Source organism: Acinonyx jubatus, chromosome X (assembly GCF_027475565.1).
Source record: "Acinonyx jubatus isolate Ajub_Pintada_27869175 chromosome X, VMU_Ajub_asm_v1.0, whole genome shotgun sequence".
NCBI classification, from domain to species: domain Eukaryota; kingdom Metazoa; phylum Chordata; class Mammalia; order Carnivora; family Felidae; genus Acinonyx; species Acinonyx jubatus.
This window is the reverse complement of record NC_069389.1, coordinates 1,962,160-1,980,749: the sequence shown is the minus strand read 5'-3', so window position 1 is coordinate 1,980,749 and position 18,590 is coordinate 1,962,160. Positions and strand designations below refer to the sequence as shown.

The following is an 18,590-nucleotide window of genomic DNA, read 5'->3' as shown; positions in this document are numbered from 1 at the left end:
GGACATCTGCCATTGGATTCAGGACCACCCTCAACCAGGATCGGCTCATCTCCGACCCTTCACTTACCCACATTTTCAAAGAGTGTCCAAATAAGCTCATATTCACAGATTGGCAGGGTAAGAAGGTGAAAAAAATTGAAAAAAATAAAAACAACTGTGCTCTGTTTTGTTTTCTGTCATTTGTTTTTATTTTTTTCAATTTTTTGTTTATTTTTTTAAATGTTTATTTTTGACAGAGAGAGAGAGAGAGAGAGAGAGAGACAGAAACCATGAGTGAGGGAGGGGTAGAGAGAGGGAGACACAGAATCAGAAGCAGGCTTCAGGCTCTGAGCTGTCAGCACAGGGCCCGACGCGGAGCTCGAACCCATGAACCGCGAGATCATGACTTGAGCCAAAGTTGGACGCTCAACTGCCTGAGCCACCCAGGCACCTCTCTGTTATTTTTTTTTAATATCAGAAATTAATTTGGGGTATTGAAGGTTGCCATCTTCCATCAGGATACCATTTGCAAGTTCATTTTATAAGGTATTTCCACTGGTTGTTTCACTTAATTAGAAGTTCCACTTCTAAAGAGTCCAATTAATGGTTATACTTTTGAGTTGAGGGTCTTAGCCTTGGGAAGGAACTATGAGCCCATATCCAAAGTACAGCCTGTGCCTCGGGGCATGTAGGTAGGGATCTGGGATTTATTTCTTGATTAACTTCTGGATTTTCTTGGATTTTTTTTTCCTCTTTGCAGTTTTAACTATATTTCTTACTTGTTTCAGATTTTTTTTCTATTTCAAGACATTAGAGAAGATACATATGTTGCTTTCTCTTTTTATAAATTAAAGAAGGTTTTTTACGTTTATTTTTGAGAGAGAGACAGAGAGACAGAGTGTGAGCAGGGGAGGGCCAGAGAGAGAGGGAGACACAGAATCTGAACCAGGCTCCAGGCTCCGAGCTTTCAGCACAGAGCCCGACGCGGGGCTCGAACCCACGAACCATGAGCTCATGACCTGAGCCGAAGTCAGATGCTCAACCAACTGAGCCACCCAGGCGCCCTGTGATGGGGTGACATTTTTAATGCCAGAGACTGACCCCCACAGTCGATCACGTGCTCTAATGGTCATTGCCTTGTCTACGCTGGCCATTCCTCTGCTACATTCTTTTCCTCCTGGAACCAGCCGTGCTCCGTGTGTCCCAAGATTCCGGCGTCCCCAGCGTGCAAGGAAGGAGTCCATGTGCAACAAATTGTGTCCTGCATGTGTGTTGAGTGGAAATCGTTAGGAAGCAGGATTTTTTCCGTGCTTGCTCTCCGCTAAAAATAGATGTTTATTTTTCTTACAGGTTTCCTCCGTTTTTTGATGACAACCCATTTGGCATTTATCAAAAAATTCTCGCGGGCAAAATAGATTTCCCCAGACATTTGGATTTCAGTGTAAAGTAAGTAAACCGTTTTCCCTCCTCCTGGTGGGGGTGGTGGGGGCGTGTTGATTTGGAAAGGACATCAGATTTCCCAGACACGGCATCTGCCCAGCAGGATAGCATCTTGCATTATGAATGTGTCGTGACACAACTCTTTGGGTCATTCTCTTTTCCTCTGGAAGGGAAAACGTCGTCATTATTCTCGTATAATGATGCTTCCCCTTTTCACGACTCTTGGCTGGATTTTATGCCTTTTGAAAGAAATGACATTTACAAGTAGCCAGTGAAGGCATTTGTTAATTGCATTTACTAAGAGAGCCCTTCGGGTATTTGACAAAGGGTCCCCCCTCCCCGTCGCCCCCCCACCCCCCGCCTCCTCCTTTAGCGAGTTTTACAGTTGGCAGAAACATGGATGGCTTTAGCAACGTTTGTCTTTTTTTCTCCTGCTTGAATTATTTTCCTTCCTAAATTCTTTCTTTCACGCTGAAATTTAGACTGATGAACATCTGCTGCAAGAACTTTTCTGTGGGTTCAGTGTTAGTAACTTTGGGTATGCATTTCATGAAATTTGTGGCGGGGGGGGTGCGGAAAACTAAGTTTTTAAAAACACAAGAATGGTTTCTTTTTAAATTTATTTTTCACGTTTATTTATTTTTGAGAGACAGAGACAGACAGAGCGTGAGCAGGGGAGGGGCAGAGAGAGGGAGAGACACGGAATCTGAAGGAGGTTCCAGGCTCCGAGCTGTCAGCACAGAGCCCGACGTGGGGCTCGAACCCACGGACCGTGAGATCATGACCTGAGCCGAAGTCGGACGCTCAATCAACTGAGCTTCCCAGGCGCCCCTCCAGGCAGGCTTTAAAAGACTAGCAAGGGGAGGTTCCATTTAAAAATAACCATCCAGAAGGGGGACACCCTGTGCCGTGAATACGAAGACACTGAGATGCCAAGACAGATATAGCACGCAAAAAGGTTTCTTTTCTCTCTAAAGAAATGAAAAATATTGTATAGAATTTCCATCCCGTGGTCCAACCAGGGACCCTGGGACCCTGGACCATTACATAGATCACCACGGGTCTTGGGATCTCAGCCTTCCCAGCTGGTCATGGAGCCCGGGGTGCGGTGTGAGTCTGGCTATGTGCTCCTGAGCCCGGGACATCAGGCACATCAGGAAAGCTTAGTCACTGAAAGCTGCATCATGGAGTTTTTGAATCTGGGCTGTGGGTCTTTTGATTGGCCTGGGGGGTTTCGATATCTATTTTTTTTGCATGTTATACTAAAAGGCTCATTTTATGCACAATGATTTTTTTTAATGTTTTTTAATGTTTTATTTTTTTTCATAATTTAAATCCAAGCTAGTTAACATAGCATAATAGTGATTTCAGGAATAGAATTTAGCGACTCATCACTTAACGACACTCAGTGCTCGTCCCAGTAAGTGTCCTCCTTAAGGCCCATCATCCATTTAGCCCATCCCCCACCTACCTCTCCTCCAGCAGCCCTCAGTTCTCTGTGTTTAAGAGTCTCTTATGGTTTGCCTCCCTCTTTTTATCTTAATTTTCCTTCCCTTCCCCATGTTCATCTGCTGAGTTTCTCAAATTCCACATATAAGTGAAATCTTATGATACTTGTTTTTCTCTAATTTCGCTTAGCATAATTCCCTCCAGTTCCATCCACGTAGTGACAAATGGCAAGATTTCATTCTTTTTGATTGCCGAGTAATACTCCAGTGTGTGTGTGTGTGTGTGTGTGTGTGTGTGTGTGTGTGTATACACCACATCTTTTTTTTTTAAATTTTTTAATGTTTATTTATTTTTGAGAGAGACAGACAGAATGCAAGTGGGTTGGGACAGAGAGAAAGGGAGGTACCGAATCCGAAGTAGGCTTCAGGCTCCTAGCTATCAGCACAGAGCCCGACGTGGGGCTCGAACTCACGAGCGGTGAGATCACGACCTGAGCTGAAGTCGAATGCTCAACCGACTGAGCCACCCAGGCGCCCCCCACATCTTCTTTATCCATTCATCCATCGATGGACGTTTGGGCTCTTTCCATACTCTGGCTATTGTCGATAGTGCTGCTGTAAACATTGGGGGGCATGTGTCCCTTCGAAACAGCACGCCTGTATCCCTTGGATAAATGCCTAGTAGTGCAATTGCTGGGTCGTAGGGTCGTTCTATTTTTAATTTTTTGAGGAGCCTCCATTGTGCTTTCCAGAGCGGCTGCACCAGTTTGCATTCTCACCAGCAGCCTGCACAATGATTTCATCCACGTTTCCTCAGCCCTGTGATCTCTGTGTAGCCCACCCAGCTTTGCATACGTTACTTAGAAACTGATAATCGGTGAAGAAACAAGGGCTAGAAAAGGTTGAGGCCAAAGGGAAACTGATCCTCTCTCCAAATGCCGGCCGTGTGGCTGTGGCCATCCTGTGCTTGCCCGGTTCCATATCAAGATGTGTATACTTTCTGTCTCTTTCCCCCCAATAGAGACCTCATTAAGAAACTGCTGGTCGTTGACAGAACGAGACGGCTCGGAAACATGAAGGTCAGTGTTTGTTTCTGTACGTATCACCACTCTTTGCCCTGTCACTTCTCATCACACATCCCTATGTATGGAAACAAAGGCACGGTATTGGTGTTTGATGATTGGACAGATTTCAAATCTGGGTGTCTGGGTGTGCCCCGTCCGACTGGGTCTACACCCCATCCCATTTCTCTCCCAACGAGAAAATGACTCAACCGTGATCTCGCGGCTCTCGGTATTTTGCTGGTTTGTTTCTGCTTTTCGAATAGTGTTACTGACCTACACGTCACATACCGTATGCAGCCATCACCACATTCAGTGTTACAGAAATTTCCTTCATCTCAGAAAGAAACCCCATACCCTTCTGCTGTCGTTACGCTATCCTTCTGTCCCTTCTGCCCTGAGTAACCACTAATCTACTTTGTGTCTCTGTGGATTTCCCCATTCTGGGCTTTCCTGTAAATGAATCACACCATCAGTGACCTTTTGTGTCTGGCTTCTCTCCCTGAGCATCATGTTCTCAGGGCCCATCCGTGGGGTAGCAGGTGTTAGTGCTTTATTCCATTTTATGACTGAGTCATACCCTGATCATGGATGGACCCCGTTGTGTTTCCCTATTCGCCTGTTGATGGACACTTGTGTTGTTCCACCTTTGGGCTGTTGTGAATGGCAAGATAAACTTGGGTGTGCACATTTGCGTGCGAATTAATCATTTGAGGTGGACCTCGTGTATGATTTCCACACGCTTTTCATGTGGAGGGCAACATATTTAAGGGATTGTTGCATAAAGGGTATGGTATCTTCTATGCATGTTGTGGTTGTGTTATGGGATCTCCGAGCCTAAGAGAGTGCGTGAACATCTTCTTAGCTATTTCTAGTTCTGGATGTCCATGGAGGAGCTTAAACTTGGGCCAGTGCATTGGCCTTGTCTGCTCTAATCTTGGAGGACACAGACCCGTGTGTGAGGCTTGGTCTCCAGAGAACTCTCGGGTCGCTCTGTGTATGTGGGTGTATTTGTGTCACTGTGGCTGCTGCAACAAAGGACCAGAAGTTTGAGATCCAGACAGGGCAGGACCACTCAGATCCAGGCAGAGCAGGGCTGGATGCCCTCCTGAGGCTCCAAGGAAGGGTCCTTCCTGCCTCTTCTAGCTTCTGGGGCTCCAGGCGTCCCTGGGCTTCTGGCCACGCCCCTCCCATCTCTGCCTCTGCCTTCACATGACTTCTGCTGTGTGTCTGTGTCTCTCCTCTTCTGTCTCTTATAAGGACACCTGTCACTGGGTTTAGGGCCACCCTGATGACCTCGTCTTAACTTGTTTACATCCGCAAAGACCCTATTTCCACACAATTACACTGACAGGTACCAGGGCTAGGACTTCGATGTATCCCTTTTGCGTAGGGCACAATTCAACCCATAACAGTGGTCTCATTTGTCCTTCACATCATTCCCGGACACTGGCTCCTATGTCCACGTCTCCAAGGAGGGTCTTAAATGTTAATTTATGGGATATTACTGGTGCAGGGAACACATCCACGAAACAGATTAGTCCTCCGTTCGATCTTACTGCCGTTTTATGACAAGTCGTATGAAAATTGTCTGATGGATTCACAGCTAAGCCTTGCTAGAATTGCTTGCCATGTGATTTCTTTACGTTGCCCGATTAGAAATGGTGTGATGGGCTTGTGAGGGGTGTTATCCATAAGAGGCTAGCGCCTAGGACTCTAACTTGAACAACCAAGAACCCGGCCACTGCACGTGGTAGTCGGATGCCACAGCCACGGAGTAGTAGTGAGGGGAACCCTCCAGGATCAGAAGCTCTCCCTACTCTTCCTCAACCTGATGTTTTAAAAATAAATGTTGCTTTTTCAGAAGAGTTTTAGATGTGGAGAAAAACTAAAAAGATAGTACAGAGAGCTCCCGAATACTCACACCCAGTTTCCCTCATTCTGAACATCCTACTCCAGCATGCCATGTCTGACATGATTGGCTAAAGTCCAACTCTGTTTGATGTTGTTCAGTTTCCCCCAATGTCTTCTTTGTGTTCAGGAATCACATCGGTGTCCCATACTGCATTTTGTCATCGTGTCTCCTTTGGATTTTGTCTTTTTTTTTTTTTAATGTTTATTTATTTTTGAGAGAGAGAAACAGAGCGTTGGTGGGGGAGGGGCAGAGAGAGAGGGAGACACAAAATCCGAAACGGGCTCCAGGCTCCGAACTGTCAGCCTAGAGCCCAACACGGGGCTCGAACCCATGAACCGTGAGATCGTGATATGAGCTGAAGTCAGTTGCCCAACCGACTGAGCCACCCGGGCGCCCCTCCTTTGGTTTTTCTTGACCGTGGCACCTTCTCAGGCTTTCTGGGTTTCTGAGGATCTTGAGAGTTTGAAGACTTACCAGTTATTTTGTAGAACTCAGCTCTACTGGGATTTGTCACATGTTCCTGTCAGGATTAGCCCAGGATTATGGGATTTGGGGAAGATTTCCCCCACCCAACTAAAGACCCCCAAACCCACAGAGATAAATTGGATTTTCTCTGTTCCTTTCAGTTCCTATAATTTCATGTCATCACTTTGGTCTGTCACATGCATTTTGGAGGCGGTGGGGTGGGGGTGGGGGCGGAATATTGCCTGTGTTTGTGTTTTCAAGGAGGCTCCTCCCATGTGAGGTGTAATTGACATAACATTGTGTTGGTTTCAGGTGTGCGTCATAACGACATGATATTTGTGTTTGTTTCCTGTAAGGAGCAAAGATAATTCTTTCACGTGGACATCTCACTAAAAACGTAGGGGTGGCGTGTTGTGTGTCCCAGAAAGTCTTCGGGACCTGCTTCTGTGTGTTGACTTCCAATCAAAACAGCTCTGGTGATGGTTAAAATGTACAATGCATGTGTCACTTGTGTCCCTGGTGCGCCGCTTCCAAATAGAGGTAGAGGAGGCTGGCCTGCTGTGCTTCTCTAGGTACCTTGGCCCCTGGGGAGGTGAGCTGGCCTGCCTGGAGCAGTTTGGGTTTGCAGAGAAGGAGGCACAGAGCTAGGCCATGGGTGCTCCGGGCTTTCATCTGAGCCCCTCTGTCCAGGAATGCGGTCTGGATGTGTCCTCGCAGCAGCCTCTTCTTACGAGTGGACACGTGCCGTGGTAATGCCACAAACACGCAGCCAGGAGCAGGGTCCTTGGCCACGACTTCAAGGACGACGCAGATGCCCCATCGGTAGAACGTGACGGGAGGAGCTCAGTGACCACGCCAGGCCTCCTGGGATGTTCCGACCTAGGGAATCTGGAAAAAGCACACACAGACATCCAAGCTAGGACTTACGGTCTGGGTGGGGTTTCGCCATGTGGACACTGGCTAGAAGAGGCTACAGAGACTGCCTCATCAAAATGAAAATATGTTCCCGAGTAGTAAGCAGTCTAGTGCAGGTTGTGTGTAGATGGACGTGTGTGCTTTCACCAGGCTGACCGTCTCTCCGTTCTGTGCGGTGTTGTTGTCCTTGTCAGGGTGTGTCCCTGCCTTCCGGGGTGGTGGTTGTAGCTTCCCGCTGCACGCGTGCCCGTTGTAGGCTTTCTCCATCCACGCACTCATTTGTCTATGGAAAAGGGCGTGTGTTCCCAGTGTAGAGCCCAAGGGCCTTAGCTTGGCGTTCAGCGGCCTCCTGCTTCCTCCCCAGCTCAGCTTAGGGTGCACTGATCTTCATGGTGCAGCCTCGCGCCAGCCGTGGTGAGCTAATCACCCCTCCACACAGCTTTCTCCGTGTTCACTGCCCACCTTGCTGGTTTTCTCCTGTTAATGCCCTTTATCTGCACTCTTTCTTCCTTGTATTCTACCTGTCTCCCTGTCTGCCTATTTGTCTGTCATCCACCTATCCATCTATTCACCCTGCATATCTGTCTATCTATCAATCTATTATCTGTCCATCCATCCATCCATCCATCCATTGTCTATCAATCAATCATCTATTTATCTATCCATCATCTATCCTTCCATCTGTCTATCCATCCATCCATCCATCCATCCATCCATGCATCATCTATCAATCAATAATCTATTGATCTGTCATCCATCTGTCCATCCATCCATCCATCCGTCATCTATTTATCCATTATCTGTGTATGCATCCATCATATCTATTACCACCTATCTATCCATCACCTGTCATCTACCTGTCATGTATCCATGCATCATATCTATCTATCTATCTATCTATCTATCTATCCATCCATCCTATCTAACTACCGACCTACCTCTTTACTTATCTCTATCTATATAGTATAATCCGTTACCACCCATAGTTCAGTTTCACTTACTTGAGAGTAAACTTCCAATCTTACTTGCCTTCTCTCCACATCACTCACAGTAACACTCAACAGGTATTTGCTGTTTCACTTAGAAGTGAAGGGAGAGTATTTTTTTCCCAATAGGGAAAGAGGAATGGTTGTCAAAATAATACGATTAGGAAAAAAGTGGAAACAATTCACATCACCATGTCTTTCCTTTTGTAGATACAGTAATTGAGAGCTTTGTTGTTGGAGGATGAAAAATTGAAAAGGTTAAAAATATGAGCTTTACACTGTAAAATATTTCACAAACGAAATGTTACATTCAGATCCACTGGCTTCTTCCCATGTCACAGAATTCGTGTATTTCTCTCTCCGCAGTTTCCAACATTTAATCGATTAAAAAAGTTGCTCTGAGGAGCATAAAAAGGGAGAATAAAGGGAGGGTCGAAGGCCGGACACTTGGGAGGGGTTTTCAGAGGCCATGCTGCCGTCGGTGTCTGCAACGTGGCCATCGGATCACACTTGAGAAACACACAGGCGTTAGCGCACCATTACTAGTCCACAAACACACTAAGACTCTAATTGGAAGGTACTGCTGAGTGGGTGGCTGTTCAAGATCTCTGAAGTTGGACATCGTGGGTTTGAGTCCTAGTCATGTGACTTAATAGCTTCCCAATACCAAGCCAATTACATCCTTCAGTGAACCTTGGTTCCTATGTCTGTATGATGAGGATACTAAATACCAAAGAAAATCATCAAGATGAACACAGGTGACAGATTCAGAAATGACTCTGTGTCTCTCTCTTTATCTCGGGAGCCTGAGCTGGCATCACACGTTCATGTGTGGTCCAGAGGTTGCTGCTATGAAGGAAAGTGAACAAAACACAAAGGGCTTCATTGACAGGTGTCCCCCTCATAGCATATGGTCCAGGGACAGTTACTCAAAACAGCAAACTTTGTGTGTGCGTGCATGTGTGTGCCCGCACGCACTGACCTAAGTACAGTAGACCTTCTCTGGAATATTTTCTTTCCTGTGCTGTCAAAATTCTGTCTGCTGATGGTGCCTGTTTCTTCTGAAGAACGGAGCGGAGGACGTGAAAAGACACCGGTGGTTCCGAACTGTGGATTGGGAGGCGGTCCCACAAAGGAAACTGAAGGTACAACATACATAAGCGGGTGGGTCTCAGCTTGGCGTCTTTTACTTGTCAACAAGGGGCACAGAGTGACCCTGTGACTCGTTTGTTTGTGGCTGACACCTTGTTTAATTTGTGTAACAGAGCAGAGCATCTCAAATCGTTAATCCAACAACATCCCAGTTCGGTGTTGAGTCTTAGCGATAAAGAGACACCTGGAGGTAACGGGTTGAGACCCCTGGCAGTAGATTAGATGAGGAATATTCTCTAGATCATTTTTTGAACTGAATATATATACTTATATGCATATATAAAAATATATGTAATTATAAATAATTAAATAAAATGAAAATAAATAATAGTAATAAATAAAGTTAAGTAATTCCTTATGTTTTTAATGTTTGTTTATTTCCGAGAGAGAGGGAGAGAGCAAGACAGGGAAGGGCAGAGAGGGAGGGGGGCAGACAACCTGAAGGAGGCTCTGAGCCGACAGCAGAAAACCTGATGCAGCCCTTGAACTCATGAACTGTGAGGTCATGAACTGTGAGGTCAATGCCTTGAACTCATGAACTGTGCAGCCCATGAACTCATGAACCGAAGTCAGATGCTTAACTGACTGAACCACTCAAGCGCCCCTAAACTGAATGTAGTTTTGAAAAAATTTTTTAAGTTTATTTATTTTTGAGGGAGAGACAGAGAGAGTGACTGGGGAAGGGGCAGAGAGCAAGGGAGAGAGAGAATCCCAAGGTGGCTCTACGCTGTCAGCATGGAGCCCGATGCGGGGTTTGAACCCACAAACTGCGAGATCATGACCTGAGCCGAAACCAAGAGTCGGACGCTTTACCCACTGAACTACCCAGGAGCCTCCCTAAACTGAATGTACTTTTGACACGACTCCTTAACAGTGACATTCTCAACCTTATACTTCTTGGACTCGATGGAGAGACCTAAAAAATGCTAATGCTTGGCCCCCCAACCCAAAAGCTAACATTCAGCCCAGACCACCAATGTCTCAATGAGCTGCTTTTAACTTTTAAGTATTTTATTTTCTTAACTGACTTATTTTTTCCAATTCAATAAGTAACATATGTTCGTTGTTCAAAAACCAAATAGAGGGGCGCCTGGGTGGCTCAGTCAGTTAGGCATTCTGACTTCACTCAGGTCATGATCTCGTGGTTCACGATTTCGAGCCCCACGTCAGGCTCTGTGCTGACAGCTCAGAGCCTGGAACCTGCTTCCGATTCTGTGTCTCCTTCTTTCTCTGCCCCTCCCCCACTCATGTTGTCTCTGTCAAAAATAAACACTAAACAAAAAAAGAAATGAAAAAAAAAACCCCAAACCAAATAGATATTAGAAGGTACGCATTGCCATGGCTGAGTGTTAGTCTCTTTATTTCCTCCTAAGCCCCTTGCTTATTTTTTTAAATTCTCATGATTATTTATGTATTGTGATAGAGAGACAGAGACAAAAAGAGAGCTCACGTGCGCGCACATGGGGGAGGGGCAAAGGGAAAGAGACAGAAAATCCCAAGCAGGCTTCGCCCTGTCAGCTCAGAGCCCTGCGTGGGGCTTGAACCCACGAACCATGAGATCGTGACTTCAGCTGAAATCAAGAGTCGGCCGCTTCACCAAATGAGCCACCCGGGCACCCTTGCCCCTTGCTTATTTTTATAAATAAAGTTTTATTAGTGCACGGCCACATCTCTTCATTCACATTTTATCCGAGGCTGTCTGACCCTGGAGTGCCAGAGCTGAGCAGTCACAACAGAAATTCTACAGCCGGCAAAACCAAAAATATTTACTCAGTGGCCCTCTACGGGAAACCTTGGCCGACCTCTTATCCAATGCCGATCACCTCATTTTACCAACGCAGGACTGAGGCTTGACATCTTTCTGGGATTTTCCCAAACTCTGGCCACTGGACCAGCTACCTCAGAATCCCTGAGACCCCGGCTGGCCTGGGAATCTGCATTTAACAAGCGATCTGGGTGGTTCTCCCTCTAGACTTCAAGGAGCAACTGCTGGGTAGCGTGTTTCCTCTCTTCGTGCCTCAAACTGGCACCGTCTCAGATTCGAAACTTCCCACGTTCGTAAGCAAAGGAAAGACGGCTTGGGTTCTCTGTGCTTTTTATTCTTGTTTTTCAATTCCTCTCCATTTTTACGTAAAGCCATAGACACACTGCGACGCACGTCCCTTCCCGGTGCGCCTTGTTCCTTCCTAACCGTGCCTTTGTGTCTTGCCCGGGCCCCACAGCCACCCATCGTGCCCAAGCTGTGTGGCGAGGGCGATACCTCCAACTTCGAAGCGTATCCCGACAATGACTGGAACGCGGCCCCTCCCGTCTCGCCGAAGGATTTGGAAGTCTTCAAGAATTTCTGAGGACGCGAATCCACACGTGGAAGGTATATCTTCTTCTCCGTAATTGCACTCCAGTGAGGTTGACACGTCCCTCATCAAGGGGATGTTGCGTCGACCAAGACAGGGGCTTCCCTCATCCAGTGGGACACGAGTGGGGGAGCAGAACATGACCTGGTCCTTCCAAGCATCAGCTTGTTTAAGAAGCATTCCCCCACCCCCGGCCCCCCGGGGCATGTTACTCAAGGTTGCTCAAGGTGTCACCCTTGAGCCCTGCAAGGTGTGTGCGTGCCCGAATGTAGAGATGCATGCCTCCTTTCGTAAAACTCCCTGCGTTCTCGACTTTTCTGGAAGCCCTGAGCTCCACACCACCTTCCCCGTAACACTTACCACGTATTTCCAAAAAGGTATTTTTTTTTTTTAGGTCCCTTTTCACCAAAAAGTGATCATACTAGCTTACCCCTCGTATGAAATTGGCTAAGCTCAGTGTGACATTTAGAAGGATGGGTTTTGAGTCTGTCATGTTGGAACCTGCAAAGGTCTCTGACTCTGTGTCTGTGGAATGTCTGAGTTTATGGCTTTGCTTCTCACGTCAAGGCAAGAAAAATGATGTGAAGGAAGAGAGGCGACATATTGCCAGCGATATGCCTATGTGTTGACTTTCCTTGATTTTCATATTTTTTTTAAAGTTTATTTATTCTGAGACACACAGAGAGAGAGAGAGAGAGAGAGAGAGAGAGGGAGAAAACATAAGCAGAGGCAGAGGCAGAAGAGCAGGCGAATCCCAGGTAGGGTGCGAGCTGACAGTGTAGAGCCCGATGTGGGGCTTGATCCCTGAGATCGTGACCTGAGCTGAAATCAACAATCGGACACTTGACTGACTGAGCCATTCGGGCGCCCCAACATTTTAATCTGTCTCTGTCATTTTGCACACGGGGCGGAACAGAGATCCGGCATTTTCTGCGCTCAGTCATCAGGGGTGAGTCTCCGTGCAGGAAGGTATTTCTTTGGGAGACGAAACGGTCTGCCACGGATGAGAGGCAGGCTCAGGGTGAATACTGCCCTCCAGAGCTGACTGATAACTGTATGTCTTAACTGTTCATCTTTGCGAGTTCCTTCTCCATGTTTTTTAGCCCAAGGAAGACGATGTTAGGACAGCTGGAAGGGAGATACCTCACACTTGAGCTTTTATTTGACCTCAGAATAAAATGTGTTCTGTCTAACTGGAAGGTTCTATGGTGAAGCCCATCGAGACAGGATCGAGATTTGCTTGTGAAATCCATGTGATCTATATGCATGACACCATCATATCACATTTGAGACCCACCTGTAAAAGAATGCTTAGTTTGGGGGCACCCGGGGGGCTCAGTCGGTTCAGCGTCTGACTTTAGCTCAGGTCATGATCTCACCGCTTGTGGGTTCAAGCCCCGCGTCGGGCTCTATGCTGACAGCTGGGAGCCTGGAGCCTGCTTCGGATTCTGTGTCTCTCTCTCTCTCTGCCCCTCCTTCTCTCACGCTCTCTCTTTCTCTCTCTCTCTCTCAAAAATAAATAAACAGTAAACAATTTTTTTATAAAAAGACTGCTTAGTTTTGTTGTGTTTTGTTTTATTGAGCATCTCACACCCCTTACGATCCCTGCTTGTGGATGTTTGGAATAAGAATTTCATTGAAAAAGTTTCCTCCTGTGTGTGAGTATCGTTGAGTTCCTTTTGAGTTATTGCTGTTATTACAAAATTGACCCCGTTATTTTGCAAACTAACCAAATCCTTTATCTTGTCTCCTGGGAGAAACAGGATGATTTGAACCTGCCGGGGACGCTGATTGCTCAGAAGGGTCGTCTACACGGGATAAGGACGTTTCCGTATTTCTATATATCTGGATGTATATAAAGAGCCTGGAGACCCGTAGAAAGTCATGGACCTGGCCTTATTTAAACAACTGGAAATCTACTGCACAGTAGGAACTTTTAGAAAATTGTTTGGTTGTAGATTTTGTCTTCTCTCTTAGTGCGATGAACCTACTGTGGTATCTCGGTTTTCCTCCCAGACTTCACTTTATAAGTTTGAACTCAACGTGTTCCGCCGTCACCACAGATGGCGTGCGTGTGCGTGTGTGCGCGTGTGTAAAAAGACTGTATGAGTGGCGTGCAAATCGTGCGTTGATGTCCATGTTCGTACTTGGCACAGCCTGTGATTTTTATTTTTCGAGTCGCTCTTTCAAGAATCTGTTTCCTTGGGGACAAAACCTAAAACGGATACGGTGTGTGCATTTTGTGTCGTCTTCTGTGCGTTTCGTAGGTTGTGAAGGAAATTTCGTGTGGCGGGTCTGCGTCTCGTCTTTAGTGCGTCATACCTGGTGACGTTAGCTCTTGAAACCAGAAGGGTAGAGACACATCTAGCAACACGGTGAAAAGGCAGATGTGGAGTGGTCCACACTGAGGGTGTTGCTAGATGTGGTTCTTCCCAGGACACGGGACGCGCAAAGACGTCCTCGGGGTCCGTGCTGTCCGTGATCCATGACCTTCTGCCCTGTGTTTCCGCTTCCTGATTCTGAACTTTGCTGTACGGACCTCACGGGATTGCCCGTTCCCCCCTGGCTGTGAGTGCTCTGGAAACGCAGAGCTCCTCACCTCTGTCCGTGTGACTGGTCGTAGGGCTCAACCAGGACCTTCTGCTGCAGGGATGTCTGTGCACTTAACTAGTAGGTTCCAGAGCCTAGGGCGACGCCAGAGGACACCTCCACAGACGTCCAAGACCCCTCTGTACCCTTCCTTTCTTCCCATGCTCGCCTGGAAACATCCGTGTCCTCGGGCAGCCAGGAGGGGAGCTGTGCATACCCTGGGAGGTGTGTTGGAGAATGTGGATGTGGGGCGAGGGTCGCCTGAGGACCCTCTCAAGGTTTCTGCAGCTCAGGTGTTCTTGAGTCACCTGCTGGGTCTGCACCATCAGAGACACTTTTCCAGTGCTGCGCTTGCGAAAGCCTTTCCTGTGCATGGAACCACTCTTCTCATTTTTTTTTTAATGTTTATTTATTTTTGAGAGATCAAGTGTGAGCGGGTAGGGGCAGAGAGGGGGAGACAGAATCCGGAGGAGGCTCCAGGCTCTGAGCTGTCAGCACAGAGCCCGATGTGGGGCTCGAACCCACGAACCGTGGGATCATGACCTGAACCGAATTGGGACGCTTAGCCGACTGAGCCACCCAGGCGCCCCCTCCGACCCCTTCTACAGCTACATCTATGGGTGTAACGACCTGCCCTGTGGGGAAGTCAGGCATTTTTCTGAAGCAGCAAAGTGTCAGAGGCCATGCAGTGGTCTTTCAGGTCTGGCCAGATGCCACTCACACGCCCAGGAGTCCGGGGCTGTTGGTACTTGAATGTAGAGTGAACAGCACATAAAAAAGCTTTTAAAAGACCGTGAAATTCAAGGCGTCCGGCGTGTCCTCCTTTCCCGTAAATGACCTGCTCTTCAGGTAGACCTCCGATGAGAAGGTCAGAGTGAGTACAAGATTTAGCAAAATAAACTCTTTATAATGACGAACTCGACAATTCTTTTCAAAGGGTGTTTCAAAGTGGTGCTTTCAGTCTGTGCTGAGCGATCCCCGTCCTATTTGGACAAAGGAGAGGGTCCAGAATGGGCCACACATCCAGTGGATTCTGAACTATTTCACCATTGAATGTTCCAAAATGGAATCAACAAAGTCACTTTGTACACTCCGATATAAACCCACAAGGGAGAGCAGAGATCTCGCCTTCTCTGACATATAAAAATAAGTTATTATTATTATTATTTTGGAGCTTTGTGCTTAAGAAAAATAAAAATAAATGAAACACCTTTCTTGAACACGATGAAACATTGTGCGGAGATACATGGACCCATACGCCTATTTTTGGGCTTCGTGCTCACCGTCCTGGATTTAATATCTGGCATGACAATTGCATCAAGGTAGCACGGAACGCATCGCCTTAGTTTTGGACGGATACGCACACACACAAAAACGACCCAACGGTGGAATGCTTGGATCACACGGTTCTTTAAAAACATTGTCATCCGCCATCAGCCATGCAAAACAAATTAAAAATTAAAAGGAATTCCAAGAATACCAGATGGTGTTAAGCTCAGTCTTGCCATTTCAATATTCCAAGGGGCACAAGCCATGTGTTAACTGCCCGTGGCTGGGCTGTAAATGAAGCAGGGTGATGTCATACAGACACTGGCTTAATCAAAATGAGTCCCAACCCCCCGGGACCGTCACTATATATAACTGAAAAATAGTTTACTTGGTGTGGGGCACTCTCAAATCTTCAGGGATCAGATCAAATATCCGTGTGCAAAAAAAAAAAAAAAAAAGCCGTGAAAAAACGTCATGGAAATGTTCGCAAAATTCGCACCAGAAACAAAACTGTACAGTCCTTTTGTCCTATGCAATTTTATGACTTGGCAATATTTTCTGAAATACAAACACCGTTAAAAAAGCATCCTCAGGAAATGAATGTTTCGCAAAGAAGTACGTAGGGGTGGGTGTCTTTTTTCTTTTTTTTTCCTAAGGGGATGGTCACCAGCCCGCCTGGATACACATCTTCAAAACTGAGAAGGTGATAAAGTCGCAACTGGCCGTGACCACATATCCTACATATTGTTTGACAACATCCAGCCCTTCTTGCAGAACATAGGTGGGAACCCTCTGTGTCGTGCACAGATCTGTTGAGGCAAGGGCCACATCGTGGTTTCTGAGGCTGGAGTCAAGATGCGTCGAAAGAGAGCCCAACTCAACGTGTCAGCCGCGTGCCCCGCTCACACCATCGTGAGGCTCTCGCATCGCTCTCCCCACCCCTGCCCAGCCACCTGTGAGTAAGCATCTGCTGCCCTGCTGTGTTTCACTCTCTCCGCTCTACTCAAAGGCTCCCGTGGGTGTTCTCACCCCCAGAATCCCCAGTACCCCAGTCGCATCATGTGGGACGCATTGGCCCTTTCTCCGTATGACCTGAGTTGCCTCTGGATTTTGGACCACTTTAACTGTGAAAATATGAATCCGTGCCCTCACCTAAAGACCCCAGCGCCCCACCCCGTGGGTCCCCAGGGCTGCCCCCACCCCGGGAGCATGTCACGCCGAGTCCCGTCCCACGATGACCTCAAAATTGTCATCCCACCTACGTGGTTATCGTAGTGTGGGAGAAGTACTCGGTTGGATTTTGTTTTTCCAGCCAGTTGATTTTACATCCGGAAACAAATAGGTTCACAGAAGCCCGTGATGGCTCCCACGGCGGGGATCCCGGCATGGGAGGCTTGAGTTCTTTTCCCGGAGGTCCGTCCACCAAGTGTGGGTTTCGTCGGCGTGGGGCCAGTCCTGTGTGCCGTGTGTCCCATCTTCTCACGGAAGTGAGAAGATCGTTCTCATGATGCCACCTTTAGGGGGCGACATCCACCTACCAAAACCAAGAAGACAAGCACACGACCGCTGGTGTGTGGACCGATGATGCGTGTGGGCAGTTTGGTGTGTGTGTGCGTGTCTGTGTGTGTGCGTGTCTCAGTGGCGGTGGAGGGCAGGACATGAGTTTTCAGCAAGCATTGCGTGTTCCTATGGAGTCTGCTTTTCGCATCCCAGGGAATAGACCTTCACAGTAGAAGGCAAGTCCTGTGTCACAGTTCCCTATAAATTACTGTGTTGTAACCCGTTCTGTTGCACTACCATGGGATCTTCCGTGGTCGGCCCCTGTGTTTAGAGTAACGGAGAGAAAGTGTCGTTCCGTGGGTGCTTTAGCGGGTGGGAGCTGTGGCCTTCTGACGCTCAGCGCGCCTTGCGCTCTGAGATGGGTTTTCAGCTCTGGGTGACGACTGTAGCTTCCTTCTCTCTTGCGCTGCGCTTAACGGGGCCACCTGGCTGGGTCGCCCGCGCATCGCGGGGTCCCCGTGGCGGTCCAGTGGGGGTGGCCGCAGACACGAGATGGAGTGCCTTTGCGGGTGTGGTGCGCCCCGGCGAGCCAGCACGGGGATTCCTGGGGGGGGGTGGGGAGGGTCATCGCAGCTTCCCATGTGGAGAAAGAAAATAGCCTGTCGCTAATCCTTTCAAATCTTGCACAATGAAAATCACTGTGATTTGTATATATACCCTAGGAAAATTTTACTGCTGCCTAATTTATGTAATAATACTATTCATTCCAGGATTGTTTAATAAAACTTTGTATCTTTTAAGGAGTCTGCTTCTGGTCTGCTTTTTCCATTTAGAGAATAAGCTTTTCTATATTCGTCTAGTTCAGGGGCCAGCCCTGGCTCTTTTTCAATTCAACTTTTAATTTTTTTATTGAGGTATAATTGACATACGACACTATTTAGTTTCGGGTATACGACATAAAGATTGGGTGCCCACATATATTGCAGAAATGATCACCACAGTAGGTGTAGCCAACATCCATCACCACACATACTTACAAACTTATTTTTCCTGTGTGGACAACTTTTAAATTCTGTTTTCTTAGCAACTTGCAAATACACGATACAGTATTATTGTATCATTTTTTTGCAAAGGACCAGATGCTAAATGTTTTCAGCATTACAGGGCACACTGTGTCTGTGAGAGAGCACGAAAGCTTCCCTAGACAATATGTGTTCCAATAAAGTTTTATTAAAACAAAGCACTGTTCAGGGGCCGGATCTGTTGTTCAGGCCACGCTTTGCCAGATTCTTACCTGGTGCTTGAGAGTGACCGTGCACATTGCCTTTGCCGCTTGTTAAAAATGTGCCTCCGTCATCGTTATCAACAAATACGTTATTTGATTGCACGTTCCCTCTACTCACGTGGCTTGACCCTTGCTGCTTGGTAAAAACATCCTGCCTTCATCACTGAAGCCCACTCGTGTATAGTTGATAACACTGATGTCACTTGCAGCCAGGGAGCAGAATGTCGTGACC

General features: G+C 47.2%; 1 protein-coding gene across 2 annotated transcripts in view; it reads left to right on the top strand.

Annotated features, from left to right (window-relative positions):
• The window catches only part of PRKX (protein kinase cAMP-dependent X-linked catalytic subunit), a 70,897-nt gene extending 53,024 nt beyond the window's left edge, over nt 1–17,873 (top strand). Inside the window, exons 5-9 of one of the 2 annotated variants that reach the window (XM_027052917.2) lie at nt 1,330–1,425; nt 3,889–3,946; nt 9,277–9,354; nt 11,584–11,732; nt 13,473–17,873. In XM_027052917.2, coding sequence (XP_026908718.1) covers nt 1,330–1,425; nt 3,889–3,946; nt 9,277–9,354; nt 11,584–11,709 — 358 coding nt within the window. In that variant the 3' untranslated portion in view covers nt 11,710–11,732; nt 13,473–17,873. The remainder of the gene's footprint in view (nt 1–1,329; nt 1,426–3,888; nt 3,947–9,276; nt 9,355–11,583; nt 11,733–13,472) is intronic. The other variant, XM_027052915.2, reaches the window with a different exon arrangement.
• Nucleotides 17,874–18,590: the final 717 nt, after the last annotated feature.